Source organism: Natator depressus, chromosome 2 (assembly GCF_965152275.1).
Source record: "Natator depressus isolate rNatDep1 chromosome 2, rNatDep2.hap1, whole genome shotgun sequence".
Lineage (NCBI taxonomy): Eukaryota > Metazoa > Chordata > Testudines > Cheloniidae > Natator > Natator depressus.
Genome location: NC_134235.1, coordinates 38,933,884 through 38,958,500, shown reverse-complemented (window position 1 = coordinate 38,958,500; position 24,617 = coordinate 38,933,884). Strand labels below are relative to the sequence as shown.

Sequence of the window (24,617 nt, the reverse complement as noted above, 5' to 3'; positions counted from 1 at the left end):
TATTGAGATCAAGGAGGTGTGTTTGGTAAGTGTAGTGTCGGACCTTGAAAGTGAAGATAAATGTAATTTGATGTGTGGGGCACTGGGAAGCCAGTCAAAGAATTCCAAATGGATGATACCATATCTAAATGATGGGTATGGAAAATAATTTTGGTGGCATTGATAGGATTTTGTAAAGATTGCTGGGGACTGATGTAGATGTCAGGAAGAACAATTGCTGTGATTAAGGCAGATGATTAGGGTAAGGACAAGAAAGTGTCAGATTTCAGATATATTTTGGATCAAGAAACTGCAGGATGAAACTATCGGTATGTTTGTGGTTTTTAGTGAATATGATACATTTATTTGTTTATAACATATTGATATTACCTGAAGCTTAACGAAAAATGTAACCCCTGACTACTGATGTAAAGTGCTACTTGCCTGCATTGTGTTCGGTGGGCTACAAATGTATTTTTATGTCATTCCCAGAAGTGCTGCTGTTGCAAGCAGATGTGCCTGGGAATAAATTAAGATAATGCAGTGAAAGGGATCAAATCTGAGTAAGAGTTTGAAAACTGATAGTGGCTAAATAGAGTGCATATTCAGTGAGTTCTAAGTATGAGGTGTGAGGAAAAACTCATTTCTGTTACTTTTATTTGCTGAGATACTGTCAGCATGGCTGTTTTTTAATTATTTTCCTCTGCTAGTGAACATAACAGATTTTTCATTTAGTGACTCGTTACATTTTTTTAAAACATTTTCAAATGATTCAATTTATAAACACTTTCCTCCATTTTAGTAAGGTTAAACAGCTAAATTGCCAAATCTATAACTAATGTGTAAATTTTTTTTAAAAAATATTGTGTATATTAATATTTTGTATTTATATGTACATAATTTATATCCATTTTACTACCTTTAGATGTAGTTAAGATCAGAAAAATGACTGTCGGGTTTTATGAGGCTAAATCCATAAATATTTGGCAATTGTTCAGATACTCTAGTGGTGGGTCACAAATATATAGATAGAAAATAGAACAGCTAGATCTAGTGGGGTGGTTAGGGGAAAGGTTCAGAAGTAGGGCAAGATAGGGGTAGCTGGAAAAGCAGTACTGATAGAAAGAGGATGGACAGTGAACAAGGATCAACAATGGAAGTGGGGAGAACTTGGGGAAGATCTGTAGTAGCAGTTTGGGGCATCTGAGGTTGGAAGATGGTAACAGTAGCAGCTGTGGGAGAAGGAAAAGGTGAAGGCAGCATTAGTTGGAGCACAGCGGGAGCATGTGCCTTGATTCATATTTTATATTAAAAACCTCTCCAGAATATTTGAATTATGAAGCAATAATATCATTGAGGAGTTCTGGGGATTAGATTAACTGTTTGAGCTTTGCTCTTGTGGTTTGTCATCACCAGCACTCGCCAATGGACTATAACCCTATAATTAATTTTCCTGTTGTTTGTTCTGTATTTTATGCACACAGTGTGGTTGCTGTACATGTGCCCGATGCTTTGATTTACAAGAGTGAAAACACCAAGTACTATTCTGGTGGGAACGCATCAGTATGACAAGTTTGTTTGTTTTTTTGTTTTGTTTTTAATTTAAACATTTTAAAATTTTGAGATAATCAGGATGAAGGCAGGAAAAGTCAGTTATTCTTTCTAATAGTGTATGACATATTTGTTTTTTTAGGCAGATAACGAGAAAAGAAATTTCTTTCGATATCTAATCATATTTGTAATCTAGTGATTTTTTTGTAAATTATGAAATACCACCAATAAAGTGCAATTCAAGTCTTAAAAGCTAGCTGCTTGCAGCCTCAGCTCTCATGATTACAGTTTTTTTGGTATATTTGCCAGCGCTATGCACTAAATTAATCACTTTCTATTTTGTTTTTCAATTTTTAAAACAGGACCAAGCGATCTCATGTTCCACTAACAGAGTGCATATTTGAACTTCCAAATCTGACAGTTCAAGCAACTAGAGCCCAGACCCTTCTGCTACGAACTATTTATCAGAGCTGGTCTCATCATGTTGGAAATGTCAGTTCTGCAGTGGTAAATGAAGTTTTGCTGAATGAAGTCTTCCAAACTTTAGGTAAAGACATAATATTTCTGAGAAGTATGGTAGATTAAAATCTGTACGGTAATATAGAGCACTGCTAGTAGCAAATGAATGCCCATACAACTACTTTTAAATCCAGGTTTAGCATACTGTAGTTAAATGACAGAATGTTTTTGTGTGCATATGGTATTTATAGCAGGATGTAAGCTAAGCCACCAGGCTTCTCTCCCTGGCACCAGTTTCTGGATGCATTTAATATTGCCATACAGGATAATTTTTCCATACTTCCTTCATCATTTGAGACATTCAGCCTTTCTGCCTTATACTGTGTAATGTAGTAACTTAAGATCATTCAGAAGTGAAATTGTTGAATGAAATGCAAAGCAGTAGGTTTAAGGGCTTTATTCATCAAGGACATTTTGTAGAATGCAGATGTCGATTTGTTCAAAAGGGCAGCAAATGTTCCTCATCTAAGCCAGTTTCATCAATAACTGTTTCCTTGACTATTCTGAAGTAGCTACAGTGATGCAAATCCAAGAGGTGGAAGAAATAAAAGAGCTGGCTACATGGATTCATAATGCAAAACATGGAGGGTTTTCAGAAAAAAAGTTGTTTATGCAAATTAAGGACTGATTCTGCAATGCTCTTGAGCACATGCTTATTATCCATCTTTACAAAGCTATATACATGCTTTAAAATAAGCATGTACTTAAGTGTTTGGCTGAATCCGGGCCTCGCTTAGTCCATAGAGAATTCAGGTTACCTTATTCAAGTTTACTTAAATCCAAGTACTCAGTGACCGTGGCAAAATTATGAGTAATGGTTTTACTAAGGATGAACACTTTCTTCAATGTATTGGTTCAAACTCTCTGAAAAAGCCTGGCTTCTTTTTCCACCTATTTTTCCCCATGAACAAATGTATTTATTTTGGCCAAAGAAGGGAAAAAAACAGTTTTATTTCCTCTTTTTCCGTAGTACAGCATACAAGGTCAGTGATTTATGTACAACTGTATGTTGACTCCATTGTGGGTATCTTTTTCAAAACTTTTATGTCATCCAAGATTATATGCTGGCAGCTGAGGATTTAGAGCAGTGTCTAGAAGGGCACCAGCAGAGAGAGCATGGACGTGAGCTCCATCTCTAAAACAACTGCCTGGTGAGGCAGTTGTCTTAGTCTGTGCTACAAAACAGTGCTGCTGATGTCCATTTCTTTGAAAAAGGTATAAAGCAATACAAGTAGTCCATTATGACACTGGGCTGGCTCTTTCCAAGAGCAGCAAGGACTAAAAAAAAGTGGAGTTAGTTTCGCAGTTGGTTTTATTTGACCAACTAAAGCTATATAAAGTGCTCGTCTTGTCTAAATGCAGCTAGAGAGGAAGTTCACAGAGCTGTCAGGCAGTTCCCAAATAAGAACTGTAGAGTGGATAGCTGGGAAAAATAATCCTCCTGCTGCATTTTGGTACTGTTTTTTTTTTTTTATGATGATAACCAATCCTGTTATGACTATAGTCAGGACGCTGTATGCTCCAGGGCCTCTGAATTTGTTACAGAATTGTACTCTAGAATCTGTTTTCATTTTTAAACAGTGTGTTTAGCCCACGTGGTTGTGCTACAAACATTGAAAATGTAAACTAAGTGTAAACCAATGCAATATTGTCTTCCTGAGTCTGCAGAAGGCCTGAAATATTAGCTCCATTCATCTCAGTAAGGGTCTTTGTGGATGTTGTGATTTTCTGGCCACAAAAATTGACACTTTCTCAAGAAGCTGAAGAATTCAGAAGTTTTACAATGGAATTTACCATTCTTCTGCAGTTAGGCACCCAGCATTTTGCTTTTAGTGTCCTTGAGTGGCCTACACCTGCCTCTTGCTCATCAGCTTTTTCCGTAAGAGAAAGGTAGTTGGGCTACAGTGCATGCCTCCTGTGTTATTGCAGGCAGCAGGAGTTCAGAGAGCCAGAGCTGGAGTCCAGCTTCTTGGCAGAGGGCAAGAAGAGCCAGAAGTGTAGGCTGACATCCTTTAATTCAGCATGGAAGTTTCTTAAGCAAGCTATAACAGAATTACAGAAAATGTGCATGCCCCTAAACAATAAAGAAATCAGGAAGCAAAAAATCCAAAACTCTAGCATGGTTAAATGGCAAAGTTCGAAAGGTTCTTCAAGCCAAACAGATATATGTTTCAGAAAATGGAAATCCAAACCCAGAGAAAATAGAATAAACTATAGTAGGTAAAATGTAAGGTGGGAATTCAGAGGCCTAAGGAATTTGAAGAGGATAAATAGCCAAAGGGGTAAAAACAAAATAAGAAGAAATTACTTAAGTATATTGGAAGCCTATGAAATTCAAAGTATCCAGTCTTTTCCCAGGGAGTAAGGAGAGCAATTTGAGAATAGGGACAGAGGAGTTAAATGATTTATTTGCATCTGTCTTCACCACAGAGAATATTTGAGGGGAGATCCAAGTTGTGATTTTGCCCCAATCTGAAAAAAATTCAAGGTTATTTTTTTCTTGGAGGAAATTAAAAATAAAATGTATGAAATGAAACACAAAAGATTGTGGATTTATTTTGTAAGCATATTTGTTCAAAAAACATAAAAATGCACACGCATGGTACCCACAGTGGAAGAAATTGCAATTCTGGTAGTAAAACAACAGAACACAGTAGTTGAGTGCCCCAGTCCACTAACTAATTAGGTCTATCACTCTTCTGAATTTCCCCTTCAATACTGATACCCTTTGACCCGTTTATTTGCTTTTTGAGCACCTAGCTGATAAGAACAGATTAAAAAATTTTATTAAAACTAATGTTAAAAAAATATAATACATAGGTTGAGAAAAGAGTGTGTCTGCATTCTGGGTATAGTGCTTAGATTATCCACAAAGACAAAGTTTGTTTTTAAAAGTCGTACAATACATAGAGTACATAATCAGCAATAATCCAAATTTAGGTGAATAGATTTAACAATATAGTTTAGATATTAGAATCCAAATACTCTGGTACATCACTCATGAAAAGTTGTACAGAGATTTGGTTGTGGAAAGCAAAATATAACGAGTAGAGATTGTCCCTCAGTAATTGAGAATTAGGTAGGTTGTCCATTTAGAAAATACAGTCCATGAGGAAAGTATTTCAGTTATTTCCTGACTGTGCTTCTCATTGGCACTCCAGCTCATCCCTCCTGGTATTGCCAATGTCCGGTGATGTGTTCTATGTAGATGTCCCCTGACCACGTGATGGCATCTGACACCATGAGTTGCCACATCAGCCGAGCATAGCGTTGACCGATTCCGCATTTTCTCAGCATTGGCTCATTACTGGGGTCCCATGCGCCCAAGGCTCCGATGATCAGTGCATGTGTCTGAACCTGGTAGCCCTTAGCTCTCAAGGTTTCAGCCAGAGGGGTGTATTTCTCTACCTTTCAAGCTCGGGAATCGTGGAAGGCCGGGGTCCTGTTCTCAAAGGGCACTGTGACGTCCACCATGATGATCTTCTTCTGGTCCTCGTTGGTGATGACGATGTCCAGTTGCAGTTAGCTGTCGGTTCCGGGGATGGCAGAGTTTACGACATCCCGCCACCCGTGGGGAAGGTTGGCTCTGGCCAGGCGATCTTGGATGGTGTTGTGTTGCAACTGCCAAGCTCTCGAATGGGGCTTGCAGCTACACAGGACGTGACATTGGCATAGCCACATCTCCTGCATCGCTTGTTCTGATTCCCGTGGCAGACGGCTCCATTCAGCGGGATGCAGTTGAGTCGGGCCCTGTGGATGAACCTCCAGTCGGCAAACCAGGTGAAGCTGCCCCTGGGGAAGAAGTGGTTGCTGGTGTCCCACTTGCACGTCACTTTGAAGACCTGGTCCTGGTCTGGCTTCTGCTTCAGGTTTTCCACGTATTGGCAGTGGATGGCATCCTTTAAGGTCCTCTCCAGCTTGGTTCTGGCTCTTGGAGTGATGATGGTGCACTCCGTGTTCTTCACCTGTGGCACCAGGACTCCCAGCTCCTGTTCCTCACACCACATCCAGTGGCAGCTGATACACTTCTCTAGTTGTCGCGTAGCATTGCGGGCACAAGTCCAGAGCAAAAAAAGTCTCCCCCCTCTCTTCCAAATTCACCTTCCAGCAAGCTGCTCAGGTAGGTGGTTGGAGGGGGTCCTGATGATTCGCTTCTTGATGGCATCCTGCAGGGCACTCTCCGCGATGTTCCTCACCATGGCGTCCGGGCACGTCAGAAGGCACGAGTGATCACAGCAACGTTGCACAGATCACCTATTCGAGGGACATTGGCTCGGCCTTGCCTGTGTGACATGTACACCAGTTCATTGCTGGCCCTCTGGGGAAGAAACATCCATTTCTTCACCAGATGGTGATGTTGTCTGCCTTGTTAAGAGGTACCTTCGCCATGGCAGATCCCCTCAGGACGAATGAGATACACGGGATTAGGAAGGTGTTCAAGGCGTTGATCTTCTGCCACGGTGCCAGTAGGGAGGAGTCGATCCTGGCCACATCTTGTAGGATCTCCACGATGGTATCCTCAGGTGTCTGCTGGAACCAGAAACCCATTGGGGTGCCGAGATGTTGGTACGCTTGCCCATCCTCGAGGAAGATCATGGGTTCACCCTGGATCTGGGATGACATTGTCTGGGCCAAATCCCTTCTACTGCCATCGATATGCAGGGATGCACACTTCCTGGCATTGAAGCAGAGTCCCATCCTGCTGGCAGCCTGGCTGGCGATGTCAAGCATTTGCTGGAGACTCTCGGGGTTGTCTGCGATCAGAACCATATCGTCTGCGTAAGCCAGGATATTCACTCTGTTGTCATATAGATGGAAACTGAATAGACCGCTGGAGATGGCTCAAAAGAGCAGCTCTATGGCTAAGTTGAAAACGATGGGGCTCGGGACAGCCTTGCTTCATGCTGCTATGGATAGGAATTTTGGGCATCTCTCCTTCCATGGAGCGGATGGTGGTGGTGCAGCCTTCATACAGTTTCCAGACCAGTTGGAGAAAGTTTTCAGGCATCCTGAACTCTCACAGTATGTTGAAAATGTTCTGGTGGGGCATCGATCCAAAAGCATTGGCCAGGTCGAGCCATGCTATGGCACATTTCTTCCATGCCCTCCTGGCCATGTGGATGGCAATCTGAAGGACAAAGTTGTGTTCATAGCAGCCTTTGCATGACATGAAGCCTTTCTGGATGGATCTGATGGCTCCTCCGTTCACCGACCAGTCTGTGATCCTAGCCGCAAGGCAGCTGGCGTACAGTTTGTACATGGTGGAACAGAGAGATGTGTCTCCGAGTGTTGGGGTTGTCTTGCTTCCCTTTCTTGTAGACGAGCACCATCATAGATTTCTTCCAGGAACTGAGAGTACGGCGGAACTGTTTGCATTTGTTGAAAATGGCAGTTAGTAGGAGGCAACCAGGGTCTCGTTTTTTCAGAAAGTTGTAGTGAATGCCATCTTTTCCTGGGGCTGTTTTTTTTGGTCTTCGTAAGTCTGGCCTCTGCTTCCCATGATGTAAAGTCTTGTTCCAGGTCCTCTGCATAGTCAACCCGGGGTAAAGGATGAAGGCACTCTGGACGCTGCGCATCGTTCTAAGCTACATGGTCAAAAACCCCCTTGAGGTACAATATATTTACTATTTTTCATAAATTGAGAACAAGGGGGACATGTAATGAAATTGGAACGGCAATAAATTTAAAACTGATAAAAGGAATTAGAAATAAGGTGTCTCAACCTCATGCTCTTTTCTTTAGATTAGTGCTGCCTCATGTTTTTTCCAAAATATTTTCTGTTACAATATGTAAGCATTAGTAGTAGTATACTAAATACACATTTTAGTTAACATACTATCCCAACAATGTGGCAGGCATATTTTATAATTCATGACTTTTCAATGGGATAGGAAATTTGGGTCTGAAATGTTCATGTTCTCTGCATATGTACAGTGAGTATTGGTCATTACAGTAAATTCAAACAAGAAAATGTTATTTATTATCACTCTCGATTATAAACATACAGATATAGCAAATAGTGAAACATTGCAAAGCAGTAATTTCTTTAAAGAACTGTAATATTATTAATCCTTTGGAGTTATTGTTACATATTTTTTCTGTTAGTGTGTACCTAAACCACTTAGTTTTCTAAGCTTATCAGCCTGCCAAGAAAACACATACACAGGCACATATGGCTTTACTTTGCTCTGGAAAACTGGAACTTGCTACCACTTTTTCCTTGTCCTATTCAGGTAGTTCATTATTTTGTTGACAGTCCAGGTCCATTAATCTGGCATATTTGGGAAAATTGCTTGCAGACCTTAAATTTCTCTGAAGGCGATCAAATAGGCATTGGAATCCCTCATGTAAATGATGTCTTAAAGTTAAAATAAAATCTACTTTCCAGAAAGTAACTGTAAAACTATTTTATGCAAGATTTCATGTGGGATACTTAATGGTTGAATAATAAATTTTACCTCATAAAAATGAAATTCAATAATACAGTAGCTTTCTCAGCGCAGTAGCATCTGGTTGAATCTCATGAGAGCCAATATTTTCCAACTCATTAGGATCATGTCGTTCTGTATGTCGTCAACATTGACTTAGCCAAGCTACCTTTACTTACATAACCGCCAAACTATTAAATAGGTCTCTTGTGGAGTGAAGTCAAATATTCCTCTTATTTTGCTTTTGCCTGGGAAGAAGAGAAGAAAATGTGCATACTGTAACATTTAAACATCTGGTCTAAACCACATCAGGGTAGCGCTGAGGAAAGTAACAGGATTCAGTATTCTTCCCAGGTGTACATATAAAAAGAATTTTGGAGTTGCTGCATAGTTATTTAACCACTTAGGAAAAAGATTGAAATATAGTGATTTGCTGTTCTAATGCCTCTGTTTTAAAACTACTTTCCCCCTCTTTACATTTCTAAGTTCAGTTGTAATGCAGGTTGTTGAGCTGTAATTATTTCCTTGCAACGTACTGGCTTAGAATCTCTGTTTGTTCCACATAACGTGGCCAAGGTTGGCATTCATTTTGAGGACTGTGAGTTAGACTTTCTGTTTAAAATCAAAGTGCAAGAGTGCATTCTCTTGAGTAATTGCTTGGGAGTGGCAGAGCACAGCTGTATGAAACTTGCACAGTATAAACATTTTGCTGTCTTTCATGGATGATTGTACCCACATGTGTTCTGATGCATTATGTAGGTTTCTGCATACAATGCATAAATAGTACGGTTTTTTATATACAGTTCACTTCTGTGCAAGTAGTACATTTGAAATTAGGTAGAAACTGATCATCTGCAGATAGTTTGGAAATACAGCTCAGGATCAAATTATGGTTAATTCAGATATGTTAATTGGTTGGCATATATATGATCATATCACCTTTAATTGTTATGATGAAGACTTATCTTCAAGAATATTTTTAAAACATGAAGATGTGGGTGCACTGCAGAGATAACATTGATCTCAGCATGAGTGTGACAGTGTGTTATTCTTAAAATCACCATTGGTGTCTAGATTATGGAGAAGCTTCTAGTCTCTTAGAGAAGTCTTCCTACTACAGCAGGGTTCTGGAGTGACCCAGCACTGATGACAAATTAACAAAATTTAAAAAAAAAAGAAAAGAAAAGAAAAAAAGGAACTAACATGAAGTGTGTGTATAGAGCACAGTGGTTAAACAATTTTAATTAACAGTTTCAGACTTTTCTTATTAATTTTGTTGAAACTCATGTTGCTCAGTCAAAATATGTACACTAAAGACTTTTATTGTTTTAAGTTTTGTTAACCTAAATAAAAATTCAAAGACAAAATTAAAGAATGTTACAAACAGTAAAATAAACAGTAAGGAAATGTACAATTAAGGCATTCAGACAACCTTAACTCCACCCTGTAAACTTGACAGGGGAAAAAAGAAAAACAAACATCTCTTAAAATAATTTTTAATCTACTTTGGGACTACAAATGAAATGGTCACATTTTGCTGAAAATTCAAAAATGGGGGCTCAGTAATACAATGAAAAGGAATAAATAAAAAGTCAGTAACATGGTGTCATGGGAGGCACTCATCTCCTGAGTGACTCCTATCGCTGAGTGTGGTGTTGCAATCTTTTTTTTCTGCTCCTGATGCCCGCTGCAGGTTGCCAGCCTCACTAGGCAAGTCTTCAGTTGCTCAACCCTCTGGCCAAGTTACACCATCAATATGGATTAACCCTTCCAGGATAGCAAAAGTCCAACAGAACTATCTGCCCTCACCAAGGTCTTCAGTCCAGTGCCTGGGCCCTTTTTAATCCAACCCTTTGCTTGGGGCTTAGGCCATTTTCCCAGTGGCCGATGGGTGAACCCAGGCCTGCCCACTATTCCGGGTCCCAATCCAGGGACCCTATGAACAGCAGCCACGTACTGCTTTCTTTGACTGGTTGCTGCTGTTTTCCCCGGGCTTCTTCCCACCTCGTCCCTTTCCTTTCACCATTTACTTAAGGTTACAGTTCTCAAGCCTCTCTCCCAGGCCCAGTAAAGGCAGCCCGTTAAGCTCCTTTGGCCACAACAGAGCCCCCTTCCTTTCCATCTAGTCCCAGCCAGGAACTGCACTGCTCAGATCCAGCAGGTTTTTTTTAATCTGAGCCTGCTGGGCTCTGATTGGCTGCTTCTATGCCACCTCTCTAAGCAGGCCTGGAAGACCCACCTTTACTGCTCCTTTCCTGGGATGGGCTGAGGTAGGATTACAGGGCCTCCAGCAAGTGGCCACAAAGGCCTGGTACACCCTGTCACACATGGAAAAGGAAAGGAATGATTAGCTTTTGGCCTAAAGATGAGCATTACTGTATTAATACCGTTGCCTTTAACTTGAATAGAGTTATATAGATGTGTAGAAGGCACAGTTTAGCCTTGAGTGTGTGTGTTTTTAGGATAACATAAACTCCTGTGTGTACAGTGGTGGGCTACCAAGAATAACAACAAGCCAAAGACAGGGCTTACTCTAAGAATTTGTTTCAGAGTAGTAGCCGTGTTAGTCTGTATCTGCAAAAAGAACAGGAGTACTTGTGGCACCTTAGAGACTAACAAGTTTATTTGAACATAAGCTTTCGTGGGCTACAACCCACTTCATCAGATGCATAGAATGGAACATGTAGTAAGAAGATATATATACATACAGAGAACATGAAAAGGTGGAAGTTGCCATACCAACTCTAAGAGGCTAATTAATTAAGATGAGCTATTATCAGCAGGAGAAAAAAAAACTTTTGTAGTGATAATCAAGATGGCTCATTTCAGACAGTTGACAAGAAGGTGTGAGAATACTTAACATGGGGAGATAGATTCAATTTGTGTAATGACCCAGCCTCTCCCATTCTCTATTTAAGGCCAGGTTAATGGTATCTAGTTTGCAAATTAATTCTAGTTCAGCAGTTTCTTGTTGGAGTCCGTTCTTGAAGCTTTTCTGTTGCAAAATTGCAACCTTTAAGTCTGTTACTGAGTGACCAGAGAGGTTGAAGTGTTCTCCTACTGGTTTTTGAAAGTTATGATTCCTGATATCAGAATAAAAAAAATAGTGTTAGCATGGCTGAGGCAGTGTTGGTTTTCTGAGTTTCTTGCGTTGTCGATTCAGCCTTCCATATCCCTTCCTCTCCATCCTGACCTGCTCTCAAAGTCGCACTTTGCATCCTACACTCAGCTCCCTGCATCTCACAGTGCAGCTTCTCCATGGTTGAATGAGGAGGAAGAGCAATGTTTGGTGGCTGTTTGACAAGTCCTATTCAGGAGTAGAAAGCCCTCTGCCAGGATGGCCTACTCAGCAAAGTGGAACTGTTTTTCAATGTGGTCATTGGCCTGTTGAATTCAAGTATCCAAGACCTCTTGGAGCGTTTGCTGCATCCTCAGTAGTTGGGCCTTATGTTTAGCTAATTGAGGATGCATCTAGTGGCGATATCACCTTTTCATTGACCCATTCATGGAAGATCAGTGTTTTCCAGTGCCATGGTGGTGAGATTCTTAAAAAGAATCCTTCATCTCCATCCACCAGTGTGGGAATTGGTTCCCTTGTGGGACATTAATATGGTCTTGTCAGCTCTGGTGGGACCTGTGTTTGAGCCTCTGGCATCCTGTGCCTTTCCTCTCTTATGTCAAAAAAACTGCATTCCTTGTGGTGATCACGTCTGTGAGAAGAGTGTGGAGCTGCAGGCTTTGATTGCAGTGTCTCCTTACATACAATTCTCCAAAGACAGTGATGTTGCGGCTGCACCTGAAATTTGTGTCTAAAGTGGTCTTGTGGCATACTTGTTTGTATTTGTTCCTGAACTGCCCTCATCTCTGGAGGAGCAGTGTCTTCATGCATTAGATGTCAGACAGTGTCTGGTCTTTTACCTGGAGAGAACTAAACCCTTTTGGGCTTCGCCTCACCTGTTTGTGTTGTGTTTGTGCAGACCATATGAAGGCACAGTAGTCTAATCACAGACTATCTCTAAGAGGATAGCATCCTACATCAAGATTGCATACGAAACAGCTTTGACTATCCCTGTATGTGTGCGAGCTCATTCTATGAGAGTGCAAGCTACAATAGCGTTCTTAAGTGACATCTCAATTCTGAATATTTGCAGGGCTGCCACATAGTCATTGATACATACTTTTATGAACAATTACGCCATTACTGCAGCATCCAGAGCAGACGCAGACTTTGGGAAGGTGGTCCTGAAATCCTTGTTAAATAGATTCTGAGCCTCGGCTCGCCTCCTGTGAATAGTGCTTGTGAGTCACCTGAATGGAATACACAGTTGCATCTACTCAAAGACGAAGGAATGGTTACTTTCTGTAACAGTGGTTCTTTGAGATGTGATGTAGGCTTGTATTCCATGACCGACCCTCTGTTCCCTGTACATTGGAGTCTAGTCTCTCGGCATTTGGTGTGAAGGAACTGATGGGGGACAGGGTGGCATCAGGGGAGGGGCTCTGACTACAAGACGCGACCGCTGCCTCTCTACAAGCAAAATTCTCTGGCTGTGGTATGCTGGGTGTTCACACACCTAAATGGAATACATGACTGAGTCACATCTTGAAGAACAACAATTACAGTAAGTAACCATTTCTTCGGTGGTGTGAATGAAATGTGAACTAGAAAACACAACACATTTAGAACAAAAACCAGAGACGTTTCCTTGAGACTTGTACTAAGGATATGTTTGTTACATTAGTTACATGTAATCCTTTCTAACTATCATAATCATAACTACGTGGGCTGGTTTAAGATTAAGTGCATTTATAATGTTACACATATTTATGCAGTAGGAACATATTTTCTGTTTAAGTGTAATATTTGGGCTTGATTTGAATTTCATGATTTTATGAAACATATGTCTGTTTGATCAAAGTAAAAGTTGCAGGATGCTGAAATCATGTGAATAGATTCAAAGTACTGCACTGTTGTTTAAAACGTCTATTATGACAGTACTTGGCACATTAACTGATGAATATATATCAGAACTAATGTTGTATAATGAACTCTTGAATGAACAAAAAAGGAAAAGTACTTTGATTAGATTTTTTTCCCTCTTTGCTTGGAAACTTAAAATTAACTACAATGTTACGTACTTTATTAGCAGTCACCAGTCTGAAGTGCTGTGTGTTTTATAACACCATTACTGTGAGAAATTTGTGAAAGATGCATATATAGCAATTAATTTAACCTAAAAAGATTAATTATTATTTGCAATGTATTTTTCCATTGTAAGGAAAATTGCACGGTATTTTTGTATTTCACTGATGCTAGAGCAAAAGATGTTTTCGTAGAGTAGATATTTTGTGGTGAGCTTCTTATATGCAGACTATTTGAGGAATGATTATATTTGATCTGTGCTAGCAATGCAGGAATATAATTTCTTCCTTTTAATTTATTTCAGGTTTAGTCAATTTCATGATGATGATAAATTGTAATGACCATGTTTATATAAATAGATATATTATATATTTTTTATATATTTAATATATTTTGAGGCAATGATAAAGAAAAAAAATCAAGTTGTTTTATGTTGAAGTAGAGCAACACATCATAATTTTATTTTTAAAGTAGTGCCCACTATGTCCTAGGAATTTTCCAAAATCTGAAGAAAGACTGTCAGATAAAATAATTTAATTACCAGAAGTTGGTGTGACACCCTGGCACCCCAGTATTCATCACTGTCATGTTATTAGGATATGTTTTGTACAAAGTATGCCTTGTGAGGTATCATTCTAAAAGTCTTGATCTGCTAGACATTAATATCTTGTTGGATTATATGTGCTATCATAGTTTGTGAAATTAGGAAGTTTGGCTGTGTATGTGTTAGTGAAACACGTTGTGAGGCTGAAAACACCCACAAGCAGCCTTTCAGGTACAACAGTAAAAAGGCCAAACAGTGTTAATGGTTTATTGAGGAGATGCACACAAGAACAAGAATTGTCCCAGGAACTGTGTACAATAGAAACCTCTCATAGATAGCACTACACAGTGGGAACTGTTTGACCCAGGTCACAGCGAAAGAGCTTTCCAGCAAGTGGGAAGAAGATATAAAAGGGGGACAATGACATCATGATGGGACCTCATTCTCCCTACAACAACATATCTGGAAACACCTGAGGGGCAAGGACTGAACTCTGGGAAGTGTTGATCCCAGGGTAGAGGGATTTTTAGCGTATTTTTAGTGTATGAAAACTTGGGAAAGCCAGGGCAGCTTGTGCCTTAAGAATCTGCTAGCCTGTATATCACTCAGGGTGAGCATTTGCTAATTCATATCCTACCTATTTAGTTTATTAAGCTCAGTTTGTGGTTTTGTTTATTTACTATTTATTGCTTTGATCTCTTAGCTATCACCTTATAATCACTTACAATCTATCCTTTAGTAGTTAATAAACTTGTTTTTGTTTTGTCTAAAACCAGTATGGAACTCATACTTGGGGCAGAAAGCTGTTGCATATCTTCCTCCACATGGAGGGTGGGGGCAAATTTTATGAGCTTATGTTGTACAGTTCCCTGTGCAGTGCAAGACTGTATAATTTGGGGTTTACACTCCAGAGGGGGTGCGTGCCTTAGCAACTGGGAGGTGCCTTAGCTGAGCCTTCCCATGCGGAGCTGATGTCAGCATCTGTGTGTGAAGCTGCAGTGGGGTGTGTCCCTATCTGTGTGAATTCTGGTGAAAGAGCAAACTTGGAGAGCTTGGCAGCTTATCACAGCACCACTATGTGAAAGGGAGCCCAGGCTGGTGAGTCAGGAAGGCTCAGTGGTACCTCAGTTCCAAGTGGCACCCCAGGAGGAACCCATTACAGTTGGGTTTTCAATAAATATTAACAATAATGAGTAAGTAGCATACTTTATTTTTCAGGGCCACCATGCCAGTGGGGGCGAGGTTGAGCTTTCATTCTGAACCACAGAATAATTTGTTCTGTGATGTCCCAGGATAGAAGGGAGTTCTGATTTCTGGAGAGTATTTTTCTAAAACCTAATGTTTGATTGAAAATAGTTTTATGATGATAGTTTTGTGTTTTCATAAAGATTTGTGTGTTTGCGTGTAATACATATATTTAGAAACATAACAGTAAAAATATGGAAAAAATCTGTACAGCAATCAATATCAGCAAGCAACAATAGGTAGAAACTTTAAAAGGAAACATTTAAAATTTCAGTTTGGTCAAATGTGTAATGTTATATGGGGAGAAAGTTACTAAGTGGGGAAAAGAGATTATCATTCTACTGGAGTATAGGTTACTGCTATTCAATTAAGAGTTTTTCTGTCCGTGTGAAATAAAATCTGAGGAGGAGAAAGAATAAGAGAGAAATCAAAGGTTTGTTGCTTTTCCCAGACATCTCTTTGGCTTGACAAATATGCACGCCCCTTTTGTACTTCTGCTCTGAAGTGCAGGGGCATCACAACAGAGAATATTCTGGGAAAGATGTACGGTAACTCCTCACTTAACGTTGTAGTTATGTTCCTGAAAAATGCGACTCTAAGCGAAATGATGTTGAGCGAATCCAATTTCCCCATAAGAATTAATGTAAATAGCAGGGGTTAGGTTCCAGGGAAATTTTTTTTGCCAGACAAAAGACTACACACACACATTATCAAGGTTCCTTCCCCACTCTGAACTCTAGGGTACAGATGTGAGGACCTACATGAAAGACCCCCTAAGCTTATTCTTACCAGCTTAGGTTAAAAACTTCCTCAAGGTACAAACTTTGCCTTGTCCATGACCCTATGCTGCCACCACCAAACGTGTTAAACAAAGAACAGGGAAAGAGCTCACTTGGAGACGTCTTCCCCCAAAATATCCCCCCAAGCCCTACACCCCCTTTCCTGGGGAAGGCTTGATAAAAAATCCTCACCAATTTGTACAGGTGAACACAGACCCAAACCATTGGATCTTAAAAACAATGAAAAATCAATCAGGTTCTTAGAAGAAGAATTTTAATTAAAGAAAAGGTAAAAGAATCACCTCTGTAAAATCAGGATGGTAAATACTTTACAGGGTAATCCGATTCAAAACATAGAGAATCCCTCTAGGCAAAACCTTAAGGTACAAATAGACACAAAAACAGGAATATACATTCCATTCAGCACAGCCTATTTTACCAGCCATTAAACAAAAGGAAATCTAACACATTTCTAGCTAGATTACTTACTAACTTTTTACAGGAGTTCTGAGCTACATTCCTGATCTGTTCCTGGCAAAAGCATCACCCAGACAGACCCTTTGTCCCCACCCCCCAGCTCCAGCTTTGAAAGTATCTTGTCTCCTCATTGGTCATTTTGGTCAGGTGCCAGTGAGGTTAGCTTAGCTTCTTAACTCTTTACAGGTGAAAGGGTTTTTCCTCTGGCCAGGAGGGATTTAAAGGTGGTTACCTTTCCCTTTATATTTATGACACACACACACACACACACACACACACACACACACACACACACACACACAGTATAAGTTTTAAACAAATAATTTAATACTGTACACAGCGATGATGATTGTGAAGCTTGGTTGAGGTGGTGGAGTCAGAGGGTGGGATATTTCCCAGGGAATGCCTTACTGCTAAATGATGAACTAGCAATTGGCTGAGCCCTCAAGGGTTAACTCGTTGTTAATGTAGCCTCACACTCTACAAGGCAGCACGAATGGAGGGAGGGGAGACAGCATGGCAGACAGAGACAGGGATGTGCATTTTCCCTTTAAGTACGCTGACACCACGCTTAAGTACACTACCTTGTTAAGTTAATCAGCAAGCTGAGACCGCAGCAGCTGCTGCCAGGAAGCTCCCTCCGTCCTGAGCCCTGTCGTGGTGTCCCCCCACTCTATGGAGATGGGGTAAGCGGAGGGCAGGAGCAGGGGGGAGGGGGACACCCTGACATTACCCCTCCGCCCCCTCCAAGCAGGAGGCTCTGGAGAGCAGCTCCAAGGCAGAGGGCAGGAGCAGCATATGGCAGTGGGGGGAGGGACAGCTGAACTGCTGGCAATTGATAGCCTGCTTGGTGGCTGCTGCACAGGGAACTTAGGGGAGCGGGGAGCCGATAGGGGGGCTGCCAGCCCACCCTGGTTCCAAGCCCCCACCAGCTAGCTGCAATGGGCTGCTCTTCCTGCAAGCAGTGGACAAAGCAGGCGGCTGCCAAACGACGTTATAAGGGAGCATTGCACAACTTTAAACGAACATGTTCCCTAATTGATCAGCAATGTAACAACGTTAACTGGGACGAATTTAAGTGAGGAGTTACTGTGCCCAGAATTCTCTTCGCTTTGATGTGTTGCTGTAACGCTTTTCAAACAAATGAGAAAGGTTGAACACCCTCTGTGGGTGTTGTTGTGTGGTATAATATCAAATAAGAATTGCAAGCAATGTCAGTGGGTTCCAAGTAGAAAGACCACAAGTAGTCAACACCTGAGCTTTGTCTGACCAAAAAGATGATCTCTACATCTGCCCAGCATCCTTTAACAACTTGATGTGGAACTGGCATAGTACTGACTCAGAGGGAGGATGTCATCAACACTATTTCCTGAAACAACTTTGGAAGCCTCCTAAATAAGTACTGTCCCTAGCCTGAACTTACTTAGCTTCTCTCTTTTGAGACTATATCATGAGGGCTGCAGATCATATCAAAAGTGTCTTACACTTTTTCTTTCCTTTTTTCTCTCTCTGGCTTGGTGTTTTTCCTTTGTTTTGGGGGCAGCATGAGACACAAATCCAATCCTTAACTCTCCTCTTTGTTATGGTGACTGTGCTTCCTGTTCCCTGCTGCATCTAATCCTTAACCTTCCTTTTTTACTTCTGGCTGCTGCACTTGATCCCAGGGACATCCTACTACCTTGCCTTCTCTTTTCTTGGGCATCCTCATCTCTGATGTTTCCTTTCTCCACTTGTTGGTTGCCCTCTCTGTTTTAGTTTTCTTTAGTTAATAACAGTGAGTTATTTACAGAGTTGGCTTTGATCTTCTCTTGAGTGAATCATATTCTATTGACGTTAAGTCATCACATGCTGTTGAATAGTTAAAGTAAAAACCATCTGGCAAGTGCCACATATTTAACATATAATGTTAAATGCTCTTGAAAATTAGGGTTAAATGAATATACTTTTAAGTAACTACAGATTTGGTCTTACAAAAGATTCCCCATCCAAGAAGTGGTCTATAAAAACCCAAGCTCTCTCTAAGATGGAAAAACAGCAGTGGAACAGCCGGAGAAAGAATCCCTCTTGTTCTTATTCCTTGGAGGTATTTTGAAGCGGGAGGTTCTGAATTCCTCCTCTTCTCCCTGAACTAATAGCTTTTTAGGGCTGCTTGTCTTATTTTCAAAACCAATTCCTGGGTATTTCCCACTGTTACTGGTAGATTTGCTATAGCTCTCCTCACTCATCCATACCCAATATATTGTGTTCTCTTTTCTCTTGGGAGATAGGAGGCCTAGAATTTTAAAGGCAATCCATCCTCTCTGCTGCAGGGCTATAACATTTGTTCCTCTTCGATGAATGGTTTTTGAGTTTCTACTTGACTTATTTAAGAAATGGTCCATGGGGAAGTGAGTCACCCCATCCTGTTCATGAAATGGTTAAAAAAAAGTCCGTAAAGACTTTCATATTTGGAGTCAGCATGGTTAACTATTGTTATAGAGACCCACTTGATCTGATTGTATCAATTGCTTTCTAGCACTGCCGTTACTTCCAGTTCAGTCTCAGGAACTGGTTCTCCAGTCCTGTACTTTTCACTTTGGTCTTTCATTCCTTAGAGCCAATGCCTAGTTTATAGCACCTGTAGGAGCCCACCTCAGGAAGAAGGGATAGAGGGTGATAGTAATTCCCTGTCTCAGTTACTGACTCACTGGGGACAGTGTTCTGATTCTTAAACAGAAAAGCTCTCTGACCTCCACCTGGAATCTTAATCACCTGGGGATCCAGCCTATCTGTCTGTAAAGGCTGATAAAATAACATTACCAGTCTGGGGGTTCTATTCTCGACAGCCCTGCCCCTTTTATGAGCTGCTTTTTTTCCTTGTATCCTGTACTGAGGTTTTCCCTTGTGCTTCTTCTAGCTTTCAACCCTGCAACAGTTCTTTTTATGCACCTAAGCCAGATGGGAGCAGAACTTGGACAAAATAAGCATCACTCAGTAACGCTTCTGCCAAGCAGAGCCAGCAGCAACCAGGGCTGGGTTCAATATCTAGGGGTTCCTTTCCATTGATACAACACAGAACTGGCTCAAGCCCCCACCCAGTAACCTGGGAAAATTACACACCCTGGGTGCCTCTGAGAGTCATTATTTCCCCACTTGCAAGCACAGAGTCGAGTGTAGAAAAGAAAAGTTTAATAAAAGGAAAGAAGTAACTCATTGTTAATTTGGGAAAACACGGCAAACAGGATTTATAAACATAAACCATGAGCAAAGTAAGTTGGGCAGTGTCCTTTTCCCCTCAGGTTCTTAAATCCAGCAACCCAAAAATCCCTTTAACGTGCCCATCCCTTCTCTGCACCCCACTCACAGTTGCTGTCCTTGGTTAGTGCAGACCCAGAGTTCAGAGGTGCATCTGCAGAGTTCACCTCTCACCCTGAATGGAGGTCAGGAGGCACCTTACTTGCTCCATGGGCCCTCTCCGCCGGCCGCCCCGCCAGCCGCTTGCTGCGCCTCTCCGCCGGCCGCCCCGCCAGCTGCTTGCTGCGCCTCTCCGCCGGCTGCCCCACCAGCTGCTCATTCTGCTCGCTGCCTGACCAGCTGCTCATTCGCCAGCCAACTGTCAATCACCTTCTGCTGCCACCTGTCTCTCTGCTGTGACCTCTGCACATCAGTCTCTTAATGATTTTCAGCTCTTTGCAGGCTGGGCAAAAACACTGCCTCATCTCAAGCGATTTTAGCTCTCAGTGATTGTCGGCTCTGGGTAGAGCACAGTCCCACCACAACTGATTTTTACCTCCGACTGAGCATTTAAAATAACAAAGAAGCTCCCAATGAAGCCCATTTACCTCTTTCTTTAAACAGTGGGGAGGAACAGGTTAAACCAGTCCAGGGAGGACCCTTGGTGAGGGTGTGCAGCTTCCTAGTTGAGACACCTGTTCCCTCCCCTTACTTTCACAGGGCTCTGGCATTCGAGCCCCTGGCTTAATGAGGTCCTTTCAGCTGAAGGTGACCTCCCTCATTTGGGACAGGTTAAGCACAGTCCTGCTTCCTTGTATTCTTACAATAATTACAACATTTTGGTAACAACATTTCACTAGCCCTGCATTCAGTACTAAAGTGATTTGTACCCAATACCAGCCAAAATTGATTACTTTGTCACCGTTCTATGTGCAGAATATCTAAGCAGAGCAGGAGCAAACTGTATTTACAAAGTCTCTCCCCCTCTCAGCTAGCGGTTAGGGAAGCATTCATTCAGACCCTACTTACAACTCTTAAGATAAAATTCTCCTGTGAGCAGGCTTCAGATCTCTTACCTTTTTGGGGGGAGGGGAGGCTCTTTCAGATTTTTGTCGGGCTTTTCTAACAGTTGAGCCTTTTCCTGTTTTTCTTTTTTGGGTAGAGTAAGGTGAATGTGTAGGGCATGGAAAGATGGTTCAGGGGAAATACAGCTCTGAGTGAGTTGTATAGAATTGTTTTACAGTTAAGAATCATAAGGGCCATGTTTGTTTTCTGGGGACTCCTCAAATTCATCAGTTGTAGCTTGTAAATTAACAAGAGGGGAAATGAGAGTCCTTAGTTTTTGTCAGTCAGCCTTGTCATTCTATTGGAAGGTGAAAAATGTCATTGTTCTAAGACCTTTAAACTAGTTTAGATGTTTAACTTAATTCTTTTAACATTGTATAAAAATAAAAATTGCCATAGTGACTCAGACCACTGGTTCATCTAGATCTGTATTCTCTCTCTGACGATGGCCAGTATCTAATGATTCGGAGGAATGTTCAAGAAATCCAACAGTGCACAATTATGGTTATGACACTGTCCTTTTTCTGGTTTCTCTGAGTGCACCCCCACATGTGTTAGACTTCTTGCCTTTACCCATCAGGAGATTAAAATCTCACAATTTTCCCATTCTTATACTGGGATCTGGGTACAACTTCCCATCTGTGTCAAAGGCTAACCATCATACAAACCTGACGGGTTCAGTCATCTGCTTGATCCTCTCTTTGGAGTCCTGTGACCAGTGATACAGCAACCAACAACCTTCTTAAAACAAGTATGTTTATTAGCAAATGGAACAAAGCATTAGAGAACATTATTTCAAAACAATTAACAGCCTACACACACACACTTTCACTTCAAGCTAAGTTAGGTGGGCTTCCTTCTAGAGTTTCAGAAAAAGAACAGATCTTTCTTACACTCTGTTAGGAAGTCAAGGATCTCCTGGGCCAGGCTTTGTCTCCGTGTGTCTATCCATCTGTTCCCATTTTTCTCAGGGCAACAGCCTTTTCTGAAAGATGCTATGTATGCCTGAGCATACATATTACTCAGTGGTATTACTCAGTATACGTATTACTCAGTGGTCTTTGTTACAGGGCCTGGGTGTGAAGTCTTCTTTCTACCTTAGGCTGTTTTTTCCCAGTTGACCAGCTTGGCCATTTAGGAAAATGCCTCCATGATGGCTGTTCATTGTTTGGCAGTTAGATTCATTCAGTCTTGCTGGCTTGCAGTCGCTGTGTGTTCCCCTCTGACATTCCAACATGCCATCTCAAGAAATGCAATACATAAACCACATTTTGGGGGTACAAGTAAGTGTTCCTTACTAAGCACCCTTACATTTTTCACAACCAGTAGATAGAGGAAATTATAAGTTTTTCTAACACTAGTTATATTTATTATATCACTTTCCTTTCCTTTTCTGAAATGTTTCTGTTCTGAAATTTGCACTTTCCTTGATAAATTACTTTAAGCCTAAATTAGGGTATGTCTATATACTACCCGCCGGATCAGTGGGCAGTGATCGATCCAGTGGGGGTCGATTTATCGTGTCTAGTCTAGACGTGATAAATCGGCCGCCAGCGCTCTCCCATCGACTCCGGTACTCCACTGGGCGAGAGGCACAGGCGGAGTAGACGGGGGAGCGGCAGCAGTCGACTCACCGCAGTGAAGACACCGCCGTGAGTAGATCTTAGTACATCGACTTCAGCTATGTTATTCACGTAGCTGAAGTTGCGTAACTTAGATCAATTTCCGCCCTCCCTCCCCCAGTGTAGACCAGGCCTTAGACTCTTTGTCTCACCAATTACATTCCAACAAGTTGTTTCATGCTTCCCAGTTTTAAAGCGTATTCTTTCGTTGTAGGTGCTTAGCAGTGAGCATCTGCCAGTTGCTTTTCTAAGGCTTTATATTCACTACTGAGAATACATTTATGGCCTGTTGCTTCCTGCATTTGAGTCTGTTCCAAATTCATTGCATATTGTTGGCAATAAAGGTCTGCAACTGTGGTATATTTAGAACACTGTAGTGTGAAGTGTAAAAATCCCATTCTGTGTATTATCTAACTTGTAAAATGTAAACTAAGGAGTTTAGTCATTGAACTAGGGCTTTTCTTTTTCTTTTAAGATGTTTCTCTCAGTAGACTCATTCTCAAGTTCTTGAACCTTATTTAATGTAAAATTTAAAATAATGCTTTGTGACATTTACTCAACAGTGATTTCAACTCTATCTGGGCATTTATAGGAATGTCTAGGATCCAGTACATTTCAGTCTTTTAAAAGACTGAATTTAGTTTTGAGCATAGGATCTGGACTTTAGCTTTCTCTTGCAGCCCCAGAACTTATAAAGGTTTAGTTTGTTCTCAAAAAATACTTCTTCTAAAAAGAAGTCTATTTTTCTTGATTTGACAGTGGGCAAGCTTATCTTCTCTGTCTATTCCTGTTAATTTATAGTTTTAAAAAACCTATTGTTAAGTCTCTGTAAAACTTCAGTTTTCTCAGGTCTAATTGATAAACCATCCACTTTGTCTTCTACACACTTAAAGACATTAAAGTAATTAAAGCTATCCCAGTGGAAGTGCTTCTCTACAGTGTTGTTTACCCTGTAAGAAATGATGGTCTAGGTTCAGGTTGCTTTGTGGCTCCTTTTGTCAGTATAGCTGGCACAAAATTGCTCCAGAATAGCTGCATAAGCCCCCAGGGGAGTATTCACAAACCAAGGAGCCCGCCATGGGAGCCACAGAGCCAGCTGTGCACTTCTTCCCAGTGCAGTGTGGGGGCTGGAGGGGAAGTGGTGTGTGTCCCCTGCATTGCTGCAATGGCCTGTAAAGTGCATTTTGCATCACTGACCTTGCCCGCACCAGGGGACCAATCTGACTGCTGGCAGCTTCTGAATGGGGGAAGAAGCCAGCTGGTTCTCCTCTGTCCATGTGCCAGCTCTAATAATTACCACCAGTAACTGTCTGAAAATGTAGAACAATTGGCACCTACGGTTGTTAGTTTCTTTGGGTCAAAACCTATTTCATACAGTACCAGGAGGGTCTAATCCCACTGGAATAAACAAAAAATATCAACTAAGGGGCAATGAGCCAACATAAACTGGTGTTAAGATTGATGCTACCACTGAACAGCTTCAAAGAGGTGCTGCCCCACAATCTTTTTGCTGTTTCATGGTCTGCACATTCTTTCAAGATGTTCCTTCTTGCCCCTCCCCTTCCTTTTCACCCCCAACAAAGATTAAAACACCTCTACCCCGATATAACGTGGTCCTTGGAAGCCAAAAAATCTTACCGTGTTATAGGTGAAACCGCATTATATCGAACTTGCTTTGGCCTCGAGCATTTCCGTTAATAGTCACTTCCCGCCCTCTGACTGATGCCTCAGAACCTCCGACCCATCCAATCCCCCCAGCTCCTTGTCACCTAACTGCTCTCTTTAGAGACCTCCCGTTCCTAACCACCCCTCCCAACACCCCACTCCCTATCTAACCTCCCCTGCTCCTTGTCCCCTGACCGCCCCCTCCAGAGACCCCCCCGCCCCCAATCACCCCCAGGACCCATTCTGTATATTTCTTGCAAATGGGAGACAGTTCCTCCCAGGTGTTCACAAAATGCATCTTAGGTTATTTCTTGCTATAATTTACTTTGCCACTGGTTTCTTTAGTTAACTCTGAAGTCCTTCTATTGGATTTAGATTAGGTGGCCG

At 41.4% G+C, this 24,617-nt stretch overlaps 1 protein-coding gene across 1 annotated transcript in view; it reads left to right on the top strand.

Annotated features, from left to right (window-relative positions):
• VPS13B (vacuolar protein sorting 13 homolog B) overlaps positions 1-24,617 on the top strand; it is a 913,989-nt gene that overhangs the window by 235,891 nt on the left and 653,481 nt on the right. The window contains exon 17 of the mRNA XM_074944046.1: positions 1,893-2,077. Within this exon, the coding sequence (XP_074800147.1) occupies positions 1,893-2,077 (185 nt within the window). The remainder of the gene's footprint in view (positions 1-1,892; positions 2,078-24,617) is intronic.